The sequence below is a fragment of the Echeneis naucrates genome, chromosome 19 (genome assembly GCF_900963305.1).
Source record: "Echeneis naucrates chromosome 19, fEcheNa1.1, whole genome shotgun sequence".
Taxonomy (NCBI): domain Eukaryota; kingdom Metazoa; phylum Chordata; class Actinopteri; order Carangiformes; family Echeneidae; genus Echeneis; species Echeneis naucrates.
The window spans coordinates 5,371,049-5,390,419 of NC_042529.1; the positions used below are offsets into that span (position 1 = coordinate 5,371,049).

The window sequence follows — 19,371 nt, forward strand, 5'->3', positions numbered from 1 at the left end:
CTCAAATGCAGTTAAAAAATTATTCATTTGTGCTTTGCTGCAATTCCAAGAAACTACAAAAGGAGCTGAAACAAACAGCCCACCTTCCTCTGGACACAAATGAATAAGGTGGGTGAGTGCAGCCAGGAAAAAGATCCATCCAACAAAACCCGCCTTTCATGTGTTATCTGTTAAAAAGGAGGGAAATCCAGCAATGGAAATGGAAACCTTATGCAACATGTATTTTCCTATTTTACCATGCAAATATCCTGCCAAGGCCCTGCCACTGACAGACAAAGGAGATGCTGCTCACTGTGCTTATGTGCACATTCATTACAATGAATATTATCAGCATTCTTGAATTCCTCTTCATCAACTTTGTTGTGTAATTATGTATATTTTTGGTCTATTCCAAAATAAAGATTTGGACATGGATTTACTTGCTTACTATAGATGATATGCTGCATGTGTAAAGACTTTATTGCTCCAGGCACAGAGTTTTACCTTGGGGATAGTAACAAACTAAACACTGTTTCCTAAATCTGGCCGTTTGCCACAGAACAAACAAAACCCAATGGGTCACACTGCTCTTGATTTCCGTTCCTCTGATGACACGGGGGGGACCTAGACACGAAAGAGTGTCCCCGTGGATTCTGCTTCTGTTCAAATGCCATATGGTGCACATAGTCTGATTCAAACAGTCCCAGTGAGGCAAACAGACTTCAGTGACACATTCAGAAATACTGTAGCTGTTGAGTTGAGAAGCTTTTAAGTTCACAGCCTCGGTGGAGAAGAGTTACGAGATAACTTCACTTCCTTCCCACACAGACAAAACTAATGTGCTAACAGTGCTGTTGTACTAGACGTTATAAAAATGCCTCCACTGTTGTCTACTGAGAAAAACAGTTTGCAAGGGTCAAGACAGAGCACAAATGTAGACAAACTTGCAACTCAAGCATAAACTACTCTAGCTCATTAAATACAGCTCTACAAAAGCGTGCTCCAAAAATGGAAACTGAAGGCTTCGCCAGTAGTTGAGGAGATTTCATAACTGTCTGCATGTTACACACAAGCAATGCCTTGAAATATAGTCACATACATTCCAGACTATCCCTCCCTGTCTGACAGACACACACCTGAAACCATGTACATTACCATAGCCACTGAGGCTACAGGACACCAGCAGAGCACTGAAAGATAAGCTTTGCTGAAATACAGTATGTACCTGAGAGCTATCCCAGGGGCAGTGCTCAGTTTATGAGGGAGATTATGCTGCAACCACAGCCGTGCGCAGAATACACGCTTGCCCTGTCAAGGTTCAGTGTCACAGATCTGCAAAAGGACAAAGCCCGTCCACAAACCTAACGCTGCTGTGCTGTGTTTACTCCAATCTCTGCTCGGTTCATACGGAGATCCAATAGGCTGTTTATGTCAAAAAGGAGAGCATCACCTTTCTGCGCACACACATTATGCCGCCTTCGAAGCCTTCCATATCATCTAATCTGGTTGTTTATTCAGGGCGGATAGCCGTTAACTTCTTTTGCATAAGAAGTTTTAAACAAAATAATATAATAAGACCTGTTATATGTTGCACGCAGATATTGTGACAAGTTTGATTTCCTGTACTGCAGCAGTTATGCTACAGCAACAGTGCATCTTGTTAGAACAACATTGTGAACCACCACTGTATGATATCAACCTGACACTGAAGGTGTTTTTGTGAGAGCTGTGCCTCACTCTTATAATCTGTTTGCTCAGGCTGATGGGCTATTTGATTTCCAAATGAGGAGTCATCCCTTCTGTTTTCTGCACGGAAAATGGCTTTACTTGCATGACTGCCTAACAGGTATCATGCACTGGGTATCTGACTATTACCCCTCAGTGCCCGGTCAGTTCAGTCTGGGCTGCTGAATGGAAGATGGAGACTGACCAAATGTCAGACACTGATGACCGATTGCCCTGCACCTCACCTGGCCTGAATCTGATGATTGGGTGTTTTTTCTGTTTATTGGAGCAAGGGAATATGAAAAAATTGGTCTGTATTAAGTTGTTAAAAGCTTTGCCTCTTGCCCGCTTTCTAAGAAATGCACTGCGGCATCCAAGAGCACTAACTGATGTCTACGAAAAAGGTTAAACAGGTCACATCAGAGGATTTTACTATGGCATCGAGCCACAAACTTTTCATAGTCATTCCACATCCGTCTCAGGCCTGCTGGGTCTGTTGACTCTGATTATAGGAGCAGCAGTTAAAGTGATAGCCATGAGTATTTGCATATCGACCATCTGCCGCGAACTGGGCGTCCTAACTGATGTTATTCACTAAAGTGCACAAAATAGCATGCGTGTGTGTGTTTTGGGTTTTTTTTTTTTTTTTGCATGAAAATAACAGCTTTGTTGATAAGCAGTGGGCTAACTATATACTTTGTACTACATGTTAAACAGTTAACAACAGTCACTGGGCTATAAATACAGGCGTTCTGCCACAGTCACACCATGAGGCCGTAAAGTGTCTTCATAGGTCCGAAAAACAAAGTTGTTCAAATTAGCATCCCAGTCTGCTAAAGCCACGCTCACTGCACATAATTATGGAAACCACAGTGGGAAAAACTTTCATCTTAGTTAAGTCAAAAGTATCAAAGCAATATGAAGAACCCAAGACTCGACAAACCAGCAACAAAATGGCGAGGGATACTTGAATCACTGACTCTTGGTCAGGGGGAAAAGTTATTGTCACTCATAATCATACTCATAATTGATACAAATACAGATGATTTAGGAAATTAAATACCAGTGTGCAAATGCAACCCTGTCACAGCATAGAAAAAATATCAAATGAAAACTAACACGGCCACTGAGCTCCTGCGTTGCTCGCTTCCTGTTGCGTCCCTCTGTGACGGCTGCAGACAGAAAGTGCACAAACCAGGGTGTGGCTTCTGCTGTGAGACTCAAAGTTTGTATCATCGGGGTTCTCTCAGGAGAGCTTTAATCTGGCTCAGCCTGCTTAGAAAACAGTTTCCACAACACTTAACATTAGCAGTCAAGCATTGGCCACAAGGAGAGGTTTACAATGTAAACCATTTTGAAGATGGCTGTGTGTGTGAAAATGTTTGCTGTGCTCTCTCTGCCAACCAGAATCCACTAAGGGCCCCCTGGAACTCTCTAGCTCTCATTTAAACTACATTTATCTATATTTCACAGACAGACTGCATGCCAGGACTAAAAACTCAGAAACCTTTTCTCTCACCTGGGAGGTGCAATAATGTGAGTTTACTAATGACCTGAGCCTGCTTCTATAAAGCCTAAAATATCTCCAGTTCTACGCTGATGCAGTTCCTTGACAATAAGGGAAGAGAAACGAAGAACAGAGGACTGGTCAAGGCCACAAATAATGTGTGTGTGTGTGTATAGGGTTAGGGTTTTATATAAATATATATATATATATATTTATATCTCAACACAATCTCAACACAACAAGGACAGCATATTTATAATTTGATACTAACTATCTCACCCAGGATTTCACACTGTTAAAATTTGACCATTAAAACAGAGAAGACAGCTGTTTTGAGCTGGGTATCATTTCTACATTGATACTGATACTGAGGTGGATTTAGAAAATGCAGTGGTTGCTAATATTCTGTGGTATGGGCAGATGTTGGTATTCAGATACCGAGATTTGATATATGCTGCTTTAATGTTGTGATTATGTTCAGTGCATGGCTACAGGGCTGAAAGGCTGAGATGGGGGTCAGGCAAGAACGCCGAGTTGGCAGAATGTTCCCATGCAGCTGATTAACATCAGCAGTCAAATTTCCCTACTCCCACTCTAATTTCCAACCACTTTTTGGTGGTAGGCCCCACTTTGCAAACCTGTTTTACATTAAAGAGCAAAGGGTTCTCCGGCTCCCCTGAGGGAGGTGCGCTAACCTTCGCTAGTTATTCAAGAACAAGGGAAAGCTGACTGCTCGCAGTATACATACACGTTTAGTCTTAACAGCCGTTATTTTTGGGCAATAATATCACTTTGCTTGGCCTGTGCTCTCCATTTGCAATCAAAATGACATAAGAGGCATGTTGATGTATTGTGTGTCACATTAAAGAGAACAGGCAGCATTGAAATTCATCCACTTAACTCGACATGTCAATATATTGTGGAATTAAGTCAGATGATGTAAGGCCCATTTTCAGATAAATAAAGCAACTTAACTAATAAATCAATTCACTTCAAAGCATCTTTGATTAACATTGATCCATTTCATCATAGTTTACTAAATGTAGTAAAGTTAGGGGGAAAAAAAACCACCAAAAGTCTGACACTGAAATACAAAAAGCTTCTGCGTATTGTACATCTCAATAAGGCTTAAAGAACTTTAGGTCCTCTGCAGTTTTTGCTGAGAAAGAGCATGTCAAGTCAAAAGCTTTTTAAAGTAAGCAGATATGATTAGATTTGCCTGTGATTTGTATCTTTTTCCCTTCCTGTCTTGTCACCGGGCCTGAGGTATTTGAAGCAGCCTTTTCTCCAAGCGTGATGGGAACCGGAGGCCTGTGCAGCATCTGGTTGACTTGGAAACAGCTGTGTTTTCATAGATCTGACTGAGGGTTTATAGCTGCTCCCAGAAAGCCTGGGTTCACTGGGACTGTTTGGCTAAACAATGTTAAATCTCACGTCTCCCCATCACCCAGGGTCGCACAGAAACACTATTAATGTCAGCGTTTGTCTTTCTCAGGACATGCAAGTAGTCAGACAAATCTGCGGGATTCACATACTCTGGTAAGGATGTGTGATATGATGACTTTTATGGATAAAGGACAGCTCATTTCACAGCTGCACAATCAAATTTGGTGCAAACTGTATTATTAGATCAATTCCCAGAAATACAGAAATATGTCTTTTGTCAGCGTTTGCATATAAACATGATGCAACATCTGGTGGTGCAATAAGACCAACAAAAAGGGAAACTCCAACTTGCAAACCTTTACTGCAGTCCTATATATAACTCTTTGCATTTTACTATACTGAAAAAAATTTAGTCTGTTATATACTATCAATCCACTGTGCTGTGTATCTGAACATACATGTGTTTCTCTGACTAAACTTAGTCCACCCATCAGTGCATTAATCTAGACCACCAGAGCCGAAACACAAGATGTCATGCAACACAATACACAGCCCGCATATGTTCTTCTGTCAGACACGGCCCACTCCTCTAACCGGTTCTCTCTGCTCGAAGCAAAAAGAAGCCTGGGTACATTTCATCTGCTTCATCTTGTGTTTAGTAGAGTATCTCAGACACACACTGTCAGCACCCTGAGCTTCTGGGAGAAGATTGTGAAGTCATGTAACCCAGATGGATTGTGAGACACAGTAAAGCTTCCTATAGCTGCTGAAGCTCTCCGTACTGTAGGCGTCTATAATAGACACACACACCGCTCCACCGATATGCACACGCATGCATCTACATGTCGGCGACAAACACAAAAGCACAGGAAAGTGGAAATGAACACCCACATTGTTACCGTCATGCACGCAAGAATAAGTTACACACACATAGAGGACGGGTTGTACAGTGAGTGACTGTGGCTTCACTACTGGATTAAAGCTGACTGATGCTCAAGCAGATTACTCAGCGTTCTCTGGTCACATGACCAAGACTAACATGCAAGTGTGCAGCAGCAGAGCAGGTCAGCGAGCATGAAACTCAAACTAATCAGAGTGCATTTATTTTGATAAGTAGTCTTCTTAAGCAACAATTTTAAGAAATACACACTTTTACTTTACTTTCCATTTAATGCCACGCCATGTGTCTGTCCCACAAAATGTAAGAAGCCAGCTGTGGTGACAGTTATTGAGATACATATCATACAAACCAGTATATTAGCCTGCCTGAAATCACAATGACAGTTTGTAGTAGAATAGCAGTTTAACCTAAACCACACTATTCAACGGCTGCATGCAAGTATTTATTCTGAAAGAGCTCACTTTACTTATGCTTAAAGTACAAGTACTTAGCAAGGAGTATAATTTTGTTTCCTACTTCATTACCACATTATTTCTATAAATATTTCTTATATATGTATATAAAAAGGCTGAAGTGGTGCTACATACAGAAAAACCATAAAAATACCAATTACCATATGGTTTTAAATATACATGCTAAGGTGCAGCATATAAATGATACAATATGAGGTTTTCACCGTGTTCCAGTTACTTTCCTCTATTCTTGATGTCGCAAGTAGCTCATATATCTTTTAAAATAATCAACCATATGTTTCTGTAATTACGCCATGAGAAAGGCGCCCCAGTAATCTCCAGATTGGGGACCATAAATCCTTTGGAGAGTATAATGTTGTGGTAGACGAGTATTCAACATGCGGAGAGAATAAAGCTATTTTTGGTGAATTCTCAATCAAATAAACAAATCTGGAGGAGTAAAGAATGAAGTGGCTGGCTCACAGGAAGCCCATGCGTTATGGAGGAAGTTTTGACTTACAATCCTGGTGTCTGGGTGCCCTCTGCTGACATCACGATGAAAAGACTTTTTTCTCATTCGGGCAAACAACTGTTTATTTTATCACTTTAAATGTGCTAAACCTTTTTTTAAAGGATAAAGATTTGAAATATGAACATATTATTTATGTGGTACTTAGAAAATAAATATATGATTTATAATGGAACTTTATTTACCACTTCGGTCCTGCAGACAGGTAATCCTTTAACTTTAACTCTAAACATACGACAGACCAGATTAATCCAGAGAACTGGTCAGGGGTACCTGAGCCAGGCACATATTAGTAAAAAGATCTGTCGAATGGGGATTCTTGGTCATTTTTGGAACAGTAGTTCACTGCACTCCTGTTTCGTTCAGGACACCACTGACCTGTATTTGCCTGTCCTGACTTGTATGCCTTTCATTCCACAGTGCTGGGCCCCACCTACATCATTCACCAGATCGTCCCCAATCATTAGTGTCTGGAAGAGAGGGAGGGAGGAGAAAAGGAGAGACATTAGAATTTAGTGATGTCATGCAGATGGAGTTACTAAAGTGTAAAGTAAGAATTGAATCACGATCATGTTTGTACACTTGTATGTGTGCAAGTGGCACATAAGGGATAAAGACAGAAGTTAATTTCACCACCCGCGAGGAGACTCAATAAATCTTGCCATCAATAAATAGCACTTTTTAAAACTTTTTATCAGTAAATGACAGCAGTGTGAGACCTGACAATAGCTTTTAAAATTAGAATTGGTGACTGGTGTGGAGACCCAGCACAGAGGATGTGCTATGAACAGAGAGAGTCTAACTTTGCTGTACTATAAGAAAACCGCTAGATCACAAGGATGATTTTATCAGCTCACAGGATCTGGGTCAGTTGGAACGCTCTTCAAACACAAGTGGACTGTCTCAGTTGACTGTATCACTTTGACTCTTCTTAGTGGAGTCCAGATGTTTGTTCTACAATACGTATCAGACTTCTGACGAGAGATGGATTCTTGATTTTGTGGAGGAATGAAAGGAATGATACAGATGGAGCAGATGCACTTAGATTACTTTGGGACTGACTCAACAAACAAGGAATGGTCAGAAAATAAACGCTTGCACCACCCTCTCTGCATGAAAGCCAGGGTGAGCAGATGTAGCTACAAATACTTCAAAGTCTTCTCTAAGAATTGAAAGTGAAAATGGACAGTTTAAAATGATGGTGACAGTGGCACAGTGGTGGAGTGTGTGTTGAGATTAGAGACAAACACATATTCAGACAACTTCTGGGAAAAAAGTGACAACACAAGAGCATGTGACCGAACAGGCAGCGCCTTGGCTTTTTCCTCCATGACTGTTTTAGGTCTCGAGTTACAGCTATTTACTGCCCTTCTTAGCAGAACGTCCCTTTGATAATAGTTGTTACACTACCCGTAACTGATGCGACAAAAACATAACCACGCCTGGCTGTTAAGGCTGCAATACCAGAACAAAAACAAACAGACATTTCAAAGCTGTGAGGGTCCTGTTAATTCAAGATAAAATAAACACATTGTATGCTTGAAGGGAGAATTGTAAAGCATCTCTCAGAAAACTTAAACTGTGGTTACTTAACACTTTACAACACAGGCCTGTAGAAAGTCCTAGAGAGTCATATTCCTTCTCTTTGGCTTTCAACAGTAGAAACTATTTCAGTGTTTTTCCTTGTGAATGATCAGCTGGATGTGCTGCTTGCTGCGCAGTTGCCCTTCAGCAGCTTCTAAGCATGGTATCGTAATGTGCATGTCTGTTGAGAGTTGACCTGCCTCAGATGGTTGAAGTCCCATGTCATTGAGAACACTCTGGAAGAACATTGGGGATGGCTTTCCAATAACTTCAGCCTTTAAATCACAGGCATACTGGGGGAAACATTTAACAGTTATTAGTGATTGCTCACATTACCAGATGTTTGTTCTTAGTGTGTATATCAGCACCCGCTATGCAATCACAGTACTGTACCTCCAGAGCCTTCATGTAAACTCCAACATCCAGTTTCAAACCATCCGTCTCCTTATAGTACCTCCTGTGCAGACAGCAAAACAGCACAAATGATTATCCATTTTCTTTAAGACAAGCTTTATATCAGAGACTGAAAATATATTTACCCTTGGCCCAGAGAGAACAGCACTGGCTTCTCCAGGTTTATGAGGACCCTGAAAGCCTCATTCAAGTTCTGGTAGGAGAACTTTTCAGCTGCATCTCCAATCACCACACAGTTTGGGTTGGTCTTGTCGACGCTGTCAAATTCAGGGAGAACTCCTATAGAGACGAACACAGTGTTATCAATTAACACTTCAAGGCATTAAGTATGAATTCCCTACCAGTTCAGTTGTTCTCTAGGGGGGCATTTTTTATAAGATAATCCCCCCCGAGTGTTCTGTTCCTGGTCTGGGGCCTTTCTGTGTGGAGTTTGCATGTTCTGTCTGTGCTTGTGTGGGTTTCTTCCAGGTACTCCAGTTTCCTCAAACTGTCCAAAGACGTCATGTTTGGGTTAACTGGTGACTCTAAACTGTCTGCAGGTCTGAGTGTGAGTGTGTGTGGTTGTTTGTCTCTGTCTGTCTCTGTGTGTTGACCCTGTGATGGACTGATGACCTGTACAGGGTGACTCCGCCCTCATCCAGCGTGAGCTGGGATTGGCTCCAGCACTCCCGGAAACCCGGAAACGGATAAGAGGTTGAAGAGGAATGAATGAATGAATGAATGAATGAATGAATGCATAGAGACTATAACCCAGAGCTGTGTTCACACACTCTTGCCTTCTGACAATTACCATCATACACCAGCAGGTGGGGTTTTAAACCCCTCTCCTTCAGGACTGCTACTGCTGCAGGAGCTGGAGAGAAGACCTCAGACACACAGATGTCAAAGCCCAGTCTCTGCAGCTTGGCCACAAACTTCTCTCTGGTGGCCTGAGTTTCATTGGTGCAGAAGCGCAGCTGCAGGTCGGACGCCTTGAGCCTGTGAAAAGGGTTCAGGAGGTCAGACTAAAGCCGCACACAAACATAAATGAACGCTTCGACACTCGGACTCTTTCAGGCAGCCTCAGCAGGTCAATAACCGAGTGCATGCACTTCGCTCGGCAGGTTTTCTCTCAAACACTCCGAAACGAGTCGCTTATCATTCACTCACTTCTTCACTGCCTCGACTGAACCAGGGAGGGCTACTCCGTCGCCCTCTCCGCTGTCATACAGAACACCACACATGTCCAACACAACACCTTTCAAACTCTTGGAGCAGCCGGGCCAGCCCGCGTCAGCCATGATGACTTGTGGAGCCTCGCGTGCGCATGCGCGTCACGAGACCCGGGCTGTCAAACTCCCAAAAGCAGCACAGTTCGGCTCCCTGCAGCCTGCAGTGATGGCACAGACTGTAACTCATGCAGGTCAGATACACACATCCTCCTCCTGTCAGTGTATTATTATTATTATTTAATCAAATGAGCTCTGCTGATGGTGCATAGTGGTTAGCGCTGTTGCCTCACAACAAGGTGATTTTCGGCCTAACTGTGCGGAATGGTGTCCAAAGGAACAATGTTTGGTTTGACTGGTGACTCTAAATTGCCTGTAGGTCTGAGTGTGAGTGGTTGTTGGTCTCTGTGTGTCTGCTCCAGGACCCTGGGCAGAAGCGGAAGAAGATGGATGGATGGATGAATGAAAAGACATCCTGAAACACGTGACGGAGCAGCGAACGCGTCTCCGACCCGTGGGTGACGTAACGCCAGTGACGACACGCGGGCAGGAAGGGGGGTGCTTTTGTAACGCAGCGGGGCGTGTCTTCGACGCAATCCTGCATCATCCAGCCACCGTGTGCGCGTGCCCAGCCTCACAATCAGCTTCAGCCGGCGGATCGGACGGGAAACGGACCGGAGGATTTCCACAGGGCCCTTCACGGCTTCATCTCTCTCTGGTACCGTGTTTGACGTGAACGTGGCTGCTCTGTCCTCTTCCTAGAGCTTTTTTTGTTTGTTTGCTTTTTTAATCTATACGTTTGTAATTGCCGTGGTGACATCATGGATGTTCAGCTCGTTAGCTTCCGTTTGAAGGAGGCGAAACTCAGCGTTGATGTTAAATGTGCTTTACACTCTGTGGCTGGAAAGAAAAAGAGAAGAAAACGGGGTTTGTTCTTTTTCTCCACTTTATTCCTCTCCCTGATCGCTACTAAAGCTGGACACCAACGCTCCGCAGGGGAATACTTTGTAGAAATAGGAGCTCCGGTGGTCTTTATTTAGCCTCTTGGCTGTCATGTTGGGAGGTGTGTTCGGAGGCAGCTCCCCGGCAGCCTATCATGGGCCCGGACCACGGTCATGGTGAATGGGTGGATCCATTTAACAGGTTCACTGCTCCTAATGTAATCCAGACCAGGTGCTGCTTGTTTGCTGTGTGTATTTATTTACTATTCAGGGTACATTGAGTATCCCTCTCTCAGTGGGGGCTATTTGATCCATCCCGCCTCCTCTCACCATCATTGAATACCTAAAAGCTGGCTCACAGTCAGGAAACCTGCCCTGTATTCTGAGGAACTAAAGTATGGGTGAAGTAGAGTGAGTCACCACTGAAGATTTTAGCGATAAGTTAAAGGCAACCACCTTCTCAGACACAAACATTTCAACATGTGAAAATTAGCAATGGATTATGTGTCTGATTTAAGATGAACAAAAGTGCTGTAGGTGACTAAAGTAATGGACAGTTAAAGGATTACTCTGCTTTGATTGTGATGAATGGAAAAGGCTGGAACCAGCCAGTCGACTCATCACACAGCTGTGGGATTATGTACCGTCAAACACCAAGCATAAGTCTATTCCTGCATTGTGTTGAATGTGAAAGAAAAACGTGGTTCAGCAGACCTGTGAAGGCTGTTTATTCTGTGGAATCCACCCAGGCTTACTTTGCTCATTTGGCCTGTTTTCCCTTTGTGTGTTTTTATGTTGGTGAAAATGGAAAATGGAAAGTTTCAGAAAGTTATCAAAAAAAAAAAAGGCCCATCAATACACAAAAAGAATTAGAAGTCAAACCTGACATCTGCTGAGCATTTAGGAGAGTTTCTGAACTACTGTCAGCCATGTGTGAGTGTCACTGCCGCTGATGTGGCAGCATATCTGGTGTATACTTGACCTATCTAGCTTGTGCTAGACTATAAACTATAACAGGTTAAACACCTTAACGAACCAAACATTACACTGTATTATGTATTTATAACTTAATTGGTTCAAGTTGTTACTTGAACACATAACTCAACTTTCTATCTTCTTTTCTTCATCATATAGTCATTGCAGCATACAACGATAAACAGAATGATTCTCCAGCTCAGCCGCAGCCTGGGCCGTGCTGCCCACGTTCTCCATCGCAGCGTGCACTCTGGCACACGTCCTGCCTCCACTGCCGCCTCCAAACTAAGGACTGAACGCCCTCTCAACTCAGAGGAAATCTACGCCCGTGAGGAGAAGTATGGAGCCCACAACTACCATCCCCTTCCTGTGGCTTTAGAGAGAGGGGAGGGTGAGTTCAGTCATTTGACTGATAAAAATTACACTTGAATTAATTGGCAGATAATGTTGTGTAATTAAATTTTTCTCAAGCTGTTGTAAGTAACACATCAATCATCAACAAAAATGACAAGGAGCTTTTTCTTCCTTTTTTTTTTTTTTTTTTTTTTTTAAAGGCATCTATCTGTGGGATGTGGAAGGTACTCGGTATTATGACTTTCTAAGTGCTTACAGCGCTGTAAACCAGGGACACTGTCACCCAAAGATCATAGCTGCACTCAATGCTCAGGCCTCAAAACTCACCCTGACCTCCAGAGCATTCTACAACAATGTGCTGGGAGCCTATGAGGAGTACATCACAAGCATCTTTGGCTATGACAAAGTTTTACCCATGAATACAGGTAAAAAATAAATAAATAAATAAATAAAAAACCCACCAGATGGTTACAGGATGGAACATCTTCAGATGTTTTCATGAGCGCATCTGTTAACATATTTTCTTTTACAATGTATTAGGTGTTGAAGGTGGTGAGACTGCCTGCAAGCTTGCCCGCAAGTGGGCTTACATTGTAAAGGGGGTCCCCAACAACAAAGCTAAAATCATTTTTGCAAGTAAGTAAAAACCTTGGAGTTGGTCCCAGTTTTCATTTTCTAATGTGGATTATAAGACGATCCTTTCATTGATCTACCTGTACAACTATGTGTTGTCTTTATACAAGAGTTAGCAGAATAAACAGAGAACTAGCATTTGTTTAATTTGGCTAAACCTATTTAGATGTACGCTGCATGATGAAACTGCTATCTCATTCACTCTTGATTAGATGGAAACTTCTGGGGCCGCACCATGGCAGCCATCTCCAGCTCCAATGACCCCAGCAGTTATGAAGGTTTTGGTCCCTACATGCCCGGCTTTGAGCTCATTCCATACAATGACACTGCAGCACTGGAGGTACAGATTCTTAGCATACTGTCAACAACCTCAACTTGTGTATATATAACCTGTATGTTTACATTTGTATGAGTAACAGAGAGTGTAGGAAAGTGTACTGACATTTCTGAACTGTATAGGAAAGTTTCATCGCTATTGAAGTGCTTTGTAGATGATGAAATACACAGTTGTTAGCTCAGTCATATAAAACCATGCTTAAGTGCACTATGCATGCATGACGTTCAGTGAAGCGAAGGTTTCATCACGTTTGCAGCCTGCGCACTTGAATGTTGCCATTCTTCAGTTGAATTGCGAAATTTGCTAACTTGACACTCTCGTTTTTTATGTAAACAAAAAGTTGAATGATTGACTCAAGTTTCATGTCAATGATACAGTTACTTTAACTGCTTCTGTTCTGTGTAAACAAAAGATGCTAAGGATTGACTAAAGTAGGTTGTATTTTGTGACAGAGAATATGTTGGAAGCAGAAATGTCTGACTCCCACTCTTCCCCCCACCCCCCGCAGAAAGCTCTGCAGGACCCAAATGTGGCAGCATTCATGGTGGAGCCCATTCAGGGTGAGGCTGGGGTAGTGGTGCCCGACCAGGGCTACCTGACCAAGGTCAGGGAGCTTTGCACCAAATACAAAGTAAGTCATTTTTACCCATAAAACCTGCACCAAAGTCACAAATTTACTTCAAAGGGTGTCACACACTTTGTTCCCAAATTCAGATGGTCTGAGAATATCAGTGTATATTGTGACAAACACACAGACAGCATTAATAAAATAACTTAAAGTACATTAAGTAGTTAAGTAGCTGAGCCAACACTAAATTTAAAACTGCCACTTCTAAAGCAGTGCCACTGAAGAAATGAAATACTTTGACGAAAACGCATGTGAAATCGCTCTGGCAGACAGGTGCATTTCTCTCGGCTAATATTTGCACATTGTTCACTCTGAACTCTCTGTGCCAACAGTTTTATGAAGTGGAGTATGGGAAGTCTGGCAGACACGTTATTTGACATGTGTTTGTGTGCGGTACTAAACTGGTATCAGTGCAGCAGGCGCTATCACTGCACAGGACCTGGGTGATGTCCTCTAGTGGATGTGCACATCTACAAAAACACAAATTAACCCCAAAATTCCTGTAGGGAAAAAAAAAGCTAAATTCAGTTTGTGTATTGTATATTTTGAATATCTTTCACCAGTTCATCTTGCTGTCCAACAGCCCCTTCTTGTGTTAAAAAAAAAAAAGTAGTTAAAAAGGAAAAGGCAGTTGGACAGCCATATAAAGCAGTTACAATGATCCAAATATAATGTATTAGCTGTTTTCTGTGGGCAGGCTTAGAGTGGCTAAAATGCAGGTTTTATTCATGCTGTCAACAGCAGAACTCCTGAACTAGAATTTTCGACACTGACTATCAACAAGTAATTCACACAACCTTGTCAAATAACCTGCTTTCACTTAAAAGCAGTACAATCACAATCTCTCGGCCTGACAGCTGTAGATAAGACAATGTATGTAGGAGATGGCTATTTAAGTTACCTGTGTTTTGTTCAGGTGCTGTGGATTGCTGATGAGGTGCAGACAGGTCTGGCACGTACCGGCAGGCGTCTGGCTGTGGACCACGAAGAAGTCCGTCCGGATATAGTCATACTGGGCAAAGCGCTCTCTGGAGGAGTATACCCTGTAAGTATTTTGTTGTTCAAGATGCTTCATATCACATAAGTTTGTTTTGTGCCCATGGACTCAAAGTTGGCGGACCTTTGTTCTGGTAGATTGCATGATGTAACTGACCTTTGCATTGACTGATGTGCGGCTCAGGTATCTGCTGTGCTGTGTGATGATGAAATAATGCTGACCATCAAGCCTGGGGAGCACGGGTCCACATACGGAGGAAACCCTGTAGGCTGTCAGGTTGCTATTGCAGCACTTCAGGTTGGTCTTAAATTGACTTTAATAATTTTCTTTTCTTATTTACTTGACAACCCATCAATGCAGAAAAGTTGCATGTCAGCAATAATGTCACAATTTTTTTTTGTTTTGTTTTTGTAACTAATTGTTATCTGCAGGTGTTAGAAGAGGAGAAGCTGGCAGAGAACGCCCAGAAGATGGGGGAGCTGCTGCGGACTGAGTTAATGAAACTGCCCAAAGACATTGTGACAACAGTCAGAGGAAAAGGCCTCCTAAATGCAGTGGTCATTAAAGAGACAAACGGTACAGGAATGTCCAATTTCTACAACAGCACATTTGTTATCAATGTAAACATAGACTTTATTATGACAGCTTCGCATCAGCCGCAACAACCCTGAGCACTCAAGAGTCATTGCTGCATTCACACTCATACAGTTCTCATGAGTTGGAACAAACCCATCTTCAAAATCAGCCTTCATTTTAATGATCCAATTGTCTCTTGTGGTTCTCACTACAGCCCACAATCCTTCTCACAATCCCACAAATCCTTTAATGCACAACTTGGATTTGATGTTTGATTCAGTATTTCTCAGGTTGAGATCCAATTGCTTGTTCCATTGCATATAAAATAATATAAAATTAACAATAGTGATAATAGAAAGTTTAACGTAATTGTTTTTTTGCCAGGAATGCATCTTCCATTGACACCTAATCCTATCTAATCTCCCTCAGACTATAACGCCTGGAAGGTGTGTTTACGTCTCCGTGACAACGGACTGCTGGCCAAGCCCACACATGGTGACATCATCCGCCTGGCCCCTCCCCTCATCATTAAAGAGCACGAGCTGCGGGAATGTATCGATATCATTCAGAGAACCATCCTGTCCTTTTAGACAACTGCAGTTCAACCATTCAGTAGCACACAAACCCTCAAATTGATTATTCACATAAGATGAGTCTATGGCTAGGCGAAACGTTTATCACTTGTATTTATTTTTATGTTTTTTTAAAACGAGAAATGCTTGAAAGGGCATTACTGTAGAAATGCAGTATAAAGTTACGATGTGTGGAGTATACCTCTGTGGATTAACTCTCAGGGGAAACAGTTGTTTGTTTTAAATATTTTAAAACTGACATTGATTTCATCTGAATAGATGAGTTAAGAGATGGTTAATTCAGATTTTTGTTGGTTGATCTGAATTGTCTTCATTGCTTGACTTAGACCTTATTTAATTTTTCTCATTAAAAAAAAAAATCGCAGATCTAAGTTTCTCAACAAATTGTTACATCTGACAGACATAGGAAGTGTGTCCTCCTGAAAATACACACAGGACAGCTTGCTGAGATGAAATCTTGCCTACAGAGCACATACACTTTACTAGTTTCATATGAATTGCAATTTAGAGTTAAAGTCTATAGAGCTAATGCTGGCCAGTAGTGTTTGCACACATCTTTTAAAAAGTCAAAATCAACATGAGGTGTTTATATTCCAGGTTACAAGAATTGTTAAAAACAATTTTGCAATTGCACTAAGACTCTGACAATGCTGAAAGTTGAAGCTGTTCTGATTTCCGGTGCATTTGTTAGCACGTACTAGGAAAAGCTGTTTCCTTTTAATATAAGGACTACTTTCTGGGAGCTGTAGTTCTTCAACCTAATTATAAATACAGAGAGAAAAACTCTTATTCACTTTGCCATTGTTGCATAATTTCTTGTTCCTCAAGTAAACTTTTTTGCAGTTCCAGTCTCCATTTTTGACTTTTAGCTGTACAAACAAACAAATAAACGTTTGAACAAAATAAATAAATGCTGATCTGGGTTTGATGGAAACAGTCTTCATGTTTGGCTTTGTCTGAACACATAAGGTTCAGGTCAGTTATCACTAGACTGTGTTGTAAATTTTCATATTAAGAATAGTGCGTTCTTTCACACTACTCATTACAAATCCATGTCAATAATTTTCAGTGCCACATAATCAAATATTGTCTGTGCAATGATTATAGGTGGAACACTAGATGGTGCTGTGGTTTCACTGACCTGCCACCAAGTAAGTCGCACAAATAAGCACATAGTGGTGAGGTGTTACATTGAAGGCTACATGAGCTGTAACCTGGATGATCCTTCACACCAAGATCATGCTGAGAGTCGTTTGGCATCTCACCAAAGAGACAGCGTCAACATGCAGTATCATTTCTGAGGGAAAATCACCATCAATAGGGACATTAGCATGAAACATGTCAGGTAAAACAGCTGCTCATTAGTCAACAGTAATTAAAAAAAACTATGCTCTCCCATTTCTCACTCTGTTTATCTCAAAGCAGCAAAGTTGTTGGGAGAAAGCTATGTGAAAGACAGGATGTTTCATTTGAAACAGTTGCACCACAAAGGCGTACTACACACTGTCGAAGATCAATAAATTCACTCTAATTACTTTAGTGCTTTGCACTTTTAATGGCATATGGCTGACCAGGTCCTCCTTAAAGAATTTGTATTGAGTGCATTTTTGACTGTTACAGTTCATCTAGGGTCACTGACAGGACACTGATCTACTAATCACTAAGCAGCAGTGTCAGATTAATGCTGTCAAAACAGAGCTTGAAATAAAAAATTAAATAATCAACTCCATTTACAAGTTCAAAACGTTTTTATGTAATTTAGCAAATGAAAACATGAAAACACTCAAGCACTTTCAAGGATCTAGAAAGTATTAGTTAATCTATTTTTACCACTGATAAACTGAGTAATTGGCTGCTGAGTGCTGGAGCATTTAAAGTCATAAAGCCTGAGAGTGAATTTACAACTGTGTGCTAACAAGGTTGCAAGTATCAACTAAAAAGGTCAAGCATGTGCTCAGGGTTTGTTTCAGTTAGGTAAAAACTAACTGACTAAAACTAAGAAAAAAGTTGCTGTATAAATGGTTGTCAAATAGATGCATGGAAAATAAAATAATAATAGTAACAACATTGTGTGTTAAATGTGTTTTACAATATCTATACTTTCTGAAAAATATTCAAGGCTTATTGATTTGGCTTTTGTTTTATCCTTCATGCTGTCAAAACAGGGATGAAAATATACGCAGCCTACAACATAGGACAGGTTATTATTTCATATGAAGCATAGCAGAGGGATGAGCAAGGTGCAGAGTTTGCTTGTGAAATATGAGAGGAATCCAGTCTGGGAGAAGAAATGAGGGTTATCTCTGGGTGACACAGAGCAATGTGCTTGTGTCCTGCACCGGCTTTGATCCTACACTCTGCAGGGACCTCGCATCCCGCTCTGCCACGACAGGAGAGTGCACTGTATTCCACAAATGAGCTACAGTTTTGGCAGGGGAGTGACAGGCCGCAGCCTCTGCGAGGATCTGAGAACACTGAGTTCCAGGCTGTAGCAAGGCTTTGACAGCCTTGGCCAAACCTGGAGATGCTCCTGTAAAGCTACTTGATTTTCAATGCTACGCATTCAGTGCCAGCAGTGAGAGCCTGCTCTATTCAAGCGTGTGGTACAGGACTGGCTTCAAAGATCGGTGTGTACCACCCCTATTCTTCGGAAGGTCAAGGGGGGCTCATCCAGCCTGGATAGCTGCTCTCACCCACTCTTTCAGTCCATTGTTCCTCTACTCCTCTTTGTCTTTCTTCTTTTCTCTGCCTCTCAGCCTCTTTTTTTTTTTTTTCCAAAATTTGTTATCTCTCTCTGTGCCCCCTTCTCTTCCTGCCCCTTTGTGCCTCTCTGAGCCAGCCCATTTGTATTCATCCCTTACATAATAGAGAAATCAGATTGTGGTACTTAGTAAGGATGTAATCAAAGTACCGTGCTTGAAATTTAATTCAAGTAAAGTTGCAGTTAAGATGAGCATAAATTATAAAGCTCTGTATCCATTAAAAGTGTGAAAAATAAGGTGCCAACTTGAGAATTATGACTGATGCATTGCTGGAGTAGGATAAGCTATTAATTTTTTCCTGTACCACCACAGATAAATCAGAGAAAAGCTGGGCTTGCCTGCCAGTGCTCATATTAAGGGGCCTTTTGCATTAAGTTTATGACATCTGAGTGCACTGACAAAATACATGTGCATCTTAAAACGAAAATGACACATAATCCTTAAAGAGTAATGCGCACTGACCATTTTTCTCCTTTTCCATCTGGCACTTTCAGTTCACACCAGAGGGGATATATATATATATTGATCAGGTACAGCAAGGTCCTCAGAAGGACATGCTCCTCCCTACAGATCTGAGGTGCACTTGGCAAATGTGACTCTCAGACCAATCGTTTTAGTTGTCACACCCCCTCACTTGATTTATTTTCTGGGTTATAAACACGCGTGCAATCCTTACAAATCTTTACAGAGGCCAATATGATGAGGGCACTCATCAGGTTTTCACCCTCTTTACTTTGTACATGACTAAGGTAAACAATACATCACAGGGGGAATATCCCAAAAAACAAAAACAAAAAAAAAAAAAAACCCCACTAATTAAATAAAGGAAGTTGCATTGTCAGCAAACTGCAAAAAATATCCTCTAAATTCACCATTTATGTAGAATATTG

General features: G+C 41.6%; 2 protein-coding genes across 9 annotated transcripts in view; one reads left to right on the plus strand and one right to left on the minus strand.

Moving 5' to 3' along the window:
• lhpp (phospholysine phosphohistidine inorganic pyrophosphate phosphatase) overlaps window positions 1-9,757 on the minus strand; it is a 40,687-nt gene extending 30,930 nt beyond the window's left edge. For 6 of the 8 annotated variants that reach the window (XR_003842226.1, XR_003842225.1, XR_003842224.1 and 3 more), the window contains exons 1-6: window positions 9,627-9,757; window positions 9,268-9,455; window positions 8,603-8,756; window positions 8,457-8,520; window positions 8,264-8,356; window positions 6,858-6,949 (exon numbers count right to left, since the gene is read on the minus strand). Coding sequence is in view for 4 of the 8 variants with exons in the window: in XM_029527494.1 (XP_029383354.1) it covers window positions 6,858-6,949; window positions 8,264-8,356; window positions 8,457-8,520; window positions 8,603-8,756; window positions 9,268-9,455; window positions 9,627-9,757 (722 nt within the window). In the remaining 4 variants the exon portion in view is untranslated. Of the gene's footprint in view, window positions 1-6,857; window positions 6,950-8,259; window positions 8,357-8,456; window positions 8,521-8,602; window positions 8,757-9,267; window positions 9,456-9,626 lie in introns of all 8 variants that reach the window. The other 2 variants (XR_003842227.1, XM_029527495.1) reach the window with 2 other exon arrangements.
• A 1-nt stretch (window position 9,758) lies between these two features.
• Window positions 9,759-16,644, plus strand: oat (ornithine aminotransferase). The gene is made up of 11 exons (XM_029528367.1): window positions 9,759-9,879; window positions 10,156-10,403; window positions 11,761-11,992; window positions 12,156-12,380; window positions 12,496-12,591; window positions 12,801-12,928; window positions 13,434-13,556; window positions 14,470-14,598; window positions 14,734-14,847; window positions 14,982-15,126; window positions 15,556-16,644. Exons 1-11 carry the CDS (start codon window positions 9,759-9,761, stop codon window positions 15,714-15,716), a joined length of 1,722 nt encoding a protein of 573 aa, XP_029384227.1. The 3' UTR covers window positions 15,717-16,644.
• Window positions 16,645-19,371: the final 2,727 nt, after the last annotated feature.

Excerpts from the sequence above, each read along its gene's own strand:
- oat (XM_029528367.1), top strand. The coding sequence starts at position 9,759 with ATGACTTGTGGAGCCTCGCGTGCGCATGCGCGTCACGAGACCCGGGCT. Across the intron at positions 9,880-10,155 it reads ACAGACTGTAACTCATGCAG|ACATCCTGAAACACGTGACG; the intron begins GTCAGATACACA and ends ATGAATGAAAAG. Across the intron at positions 10,404-11,760 it reads CACGGCTTCATCTCTCTCTG|TCATTGCAGCATACAACGAT; the intron begins GTACCGTGTTTG and ends TTCATCATATAG.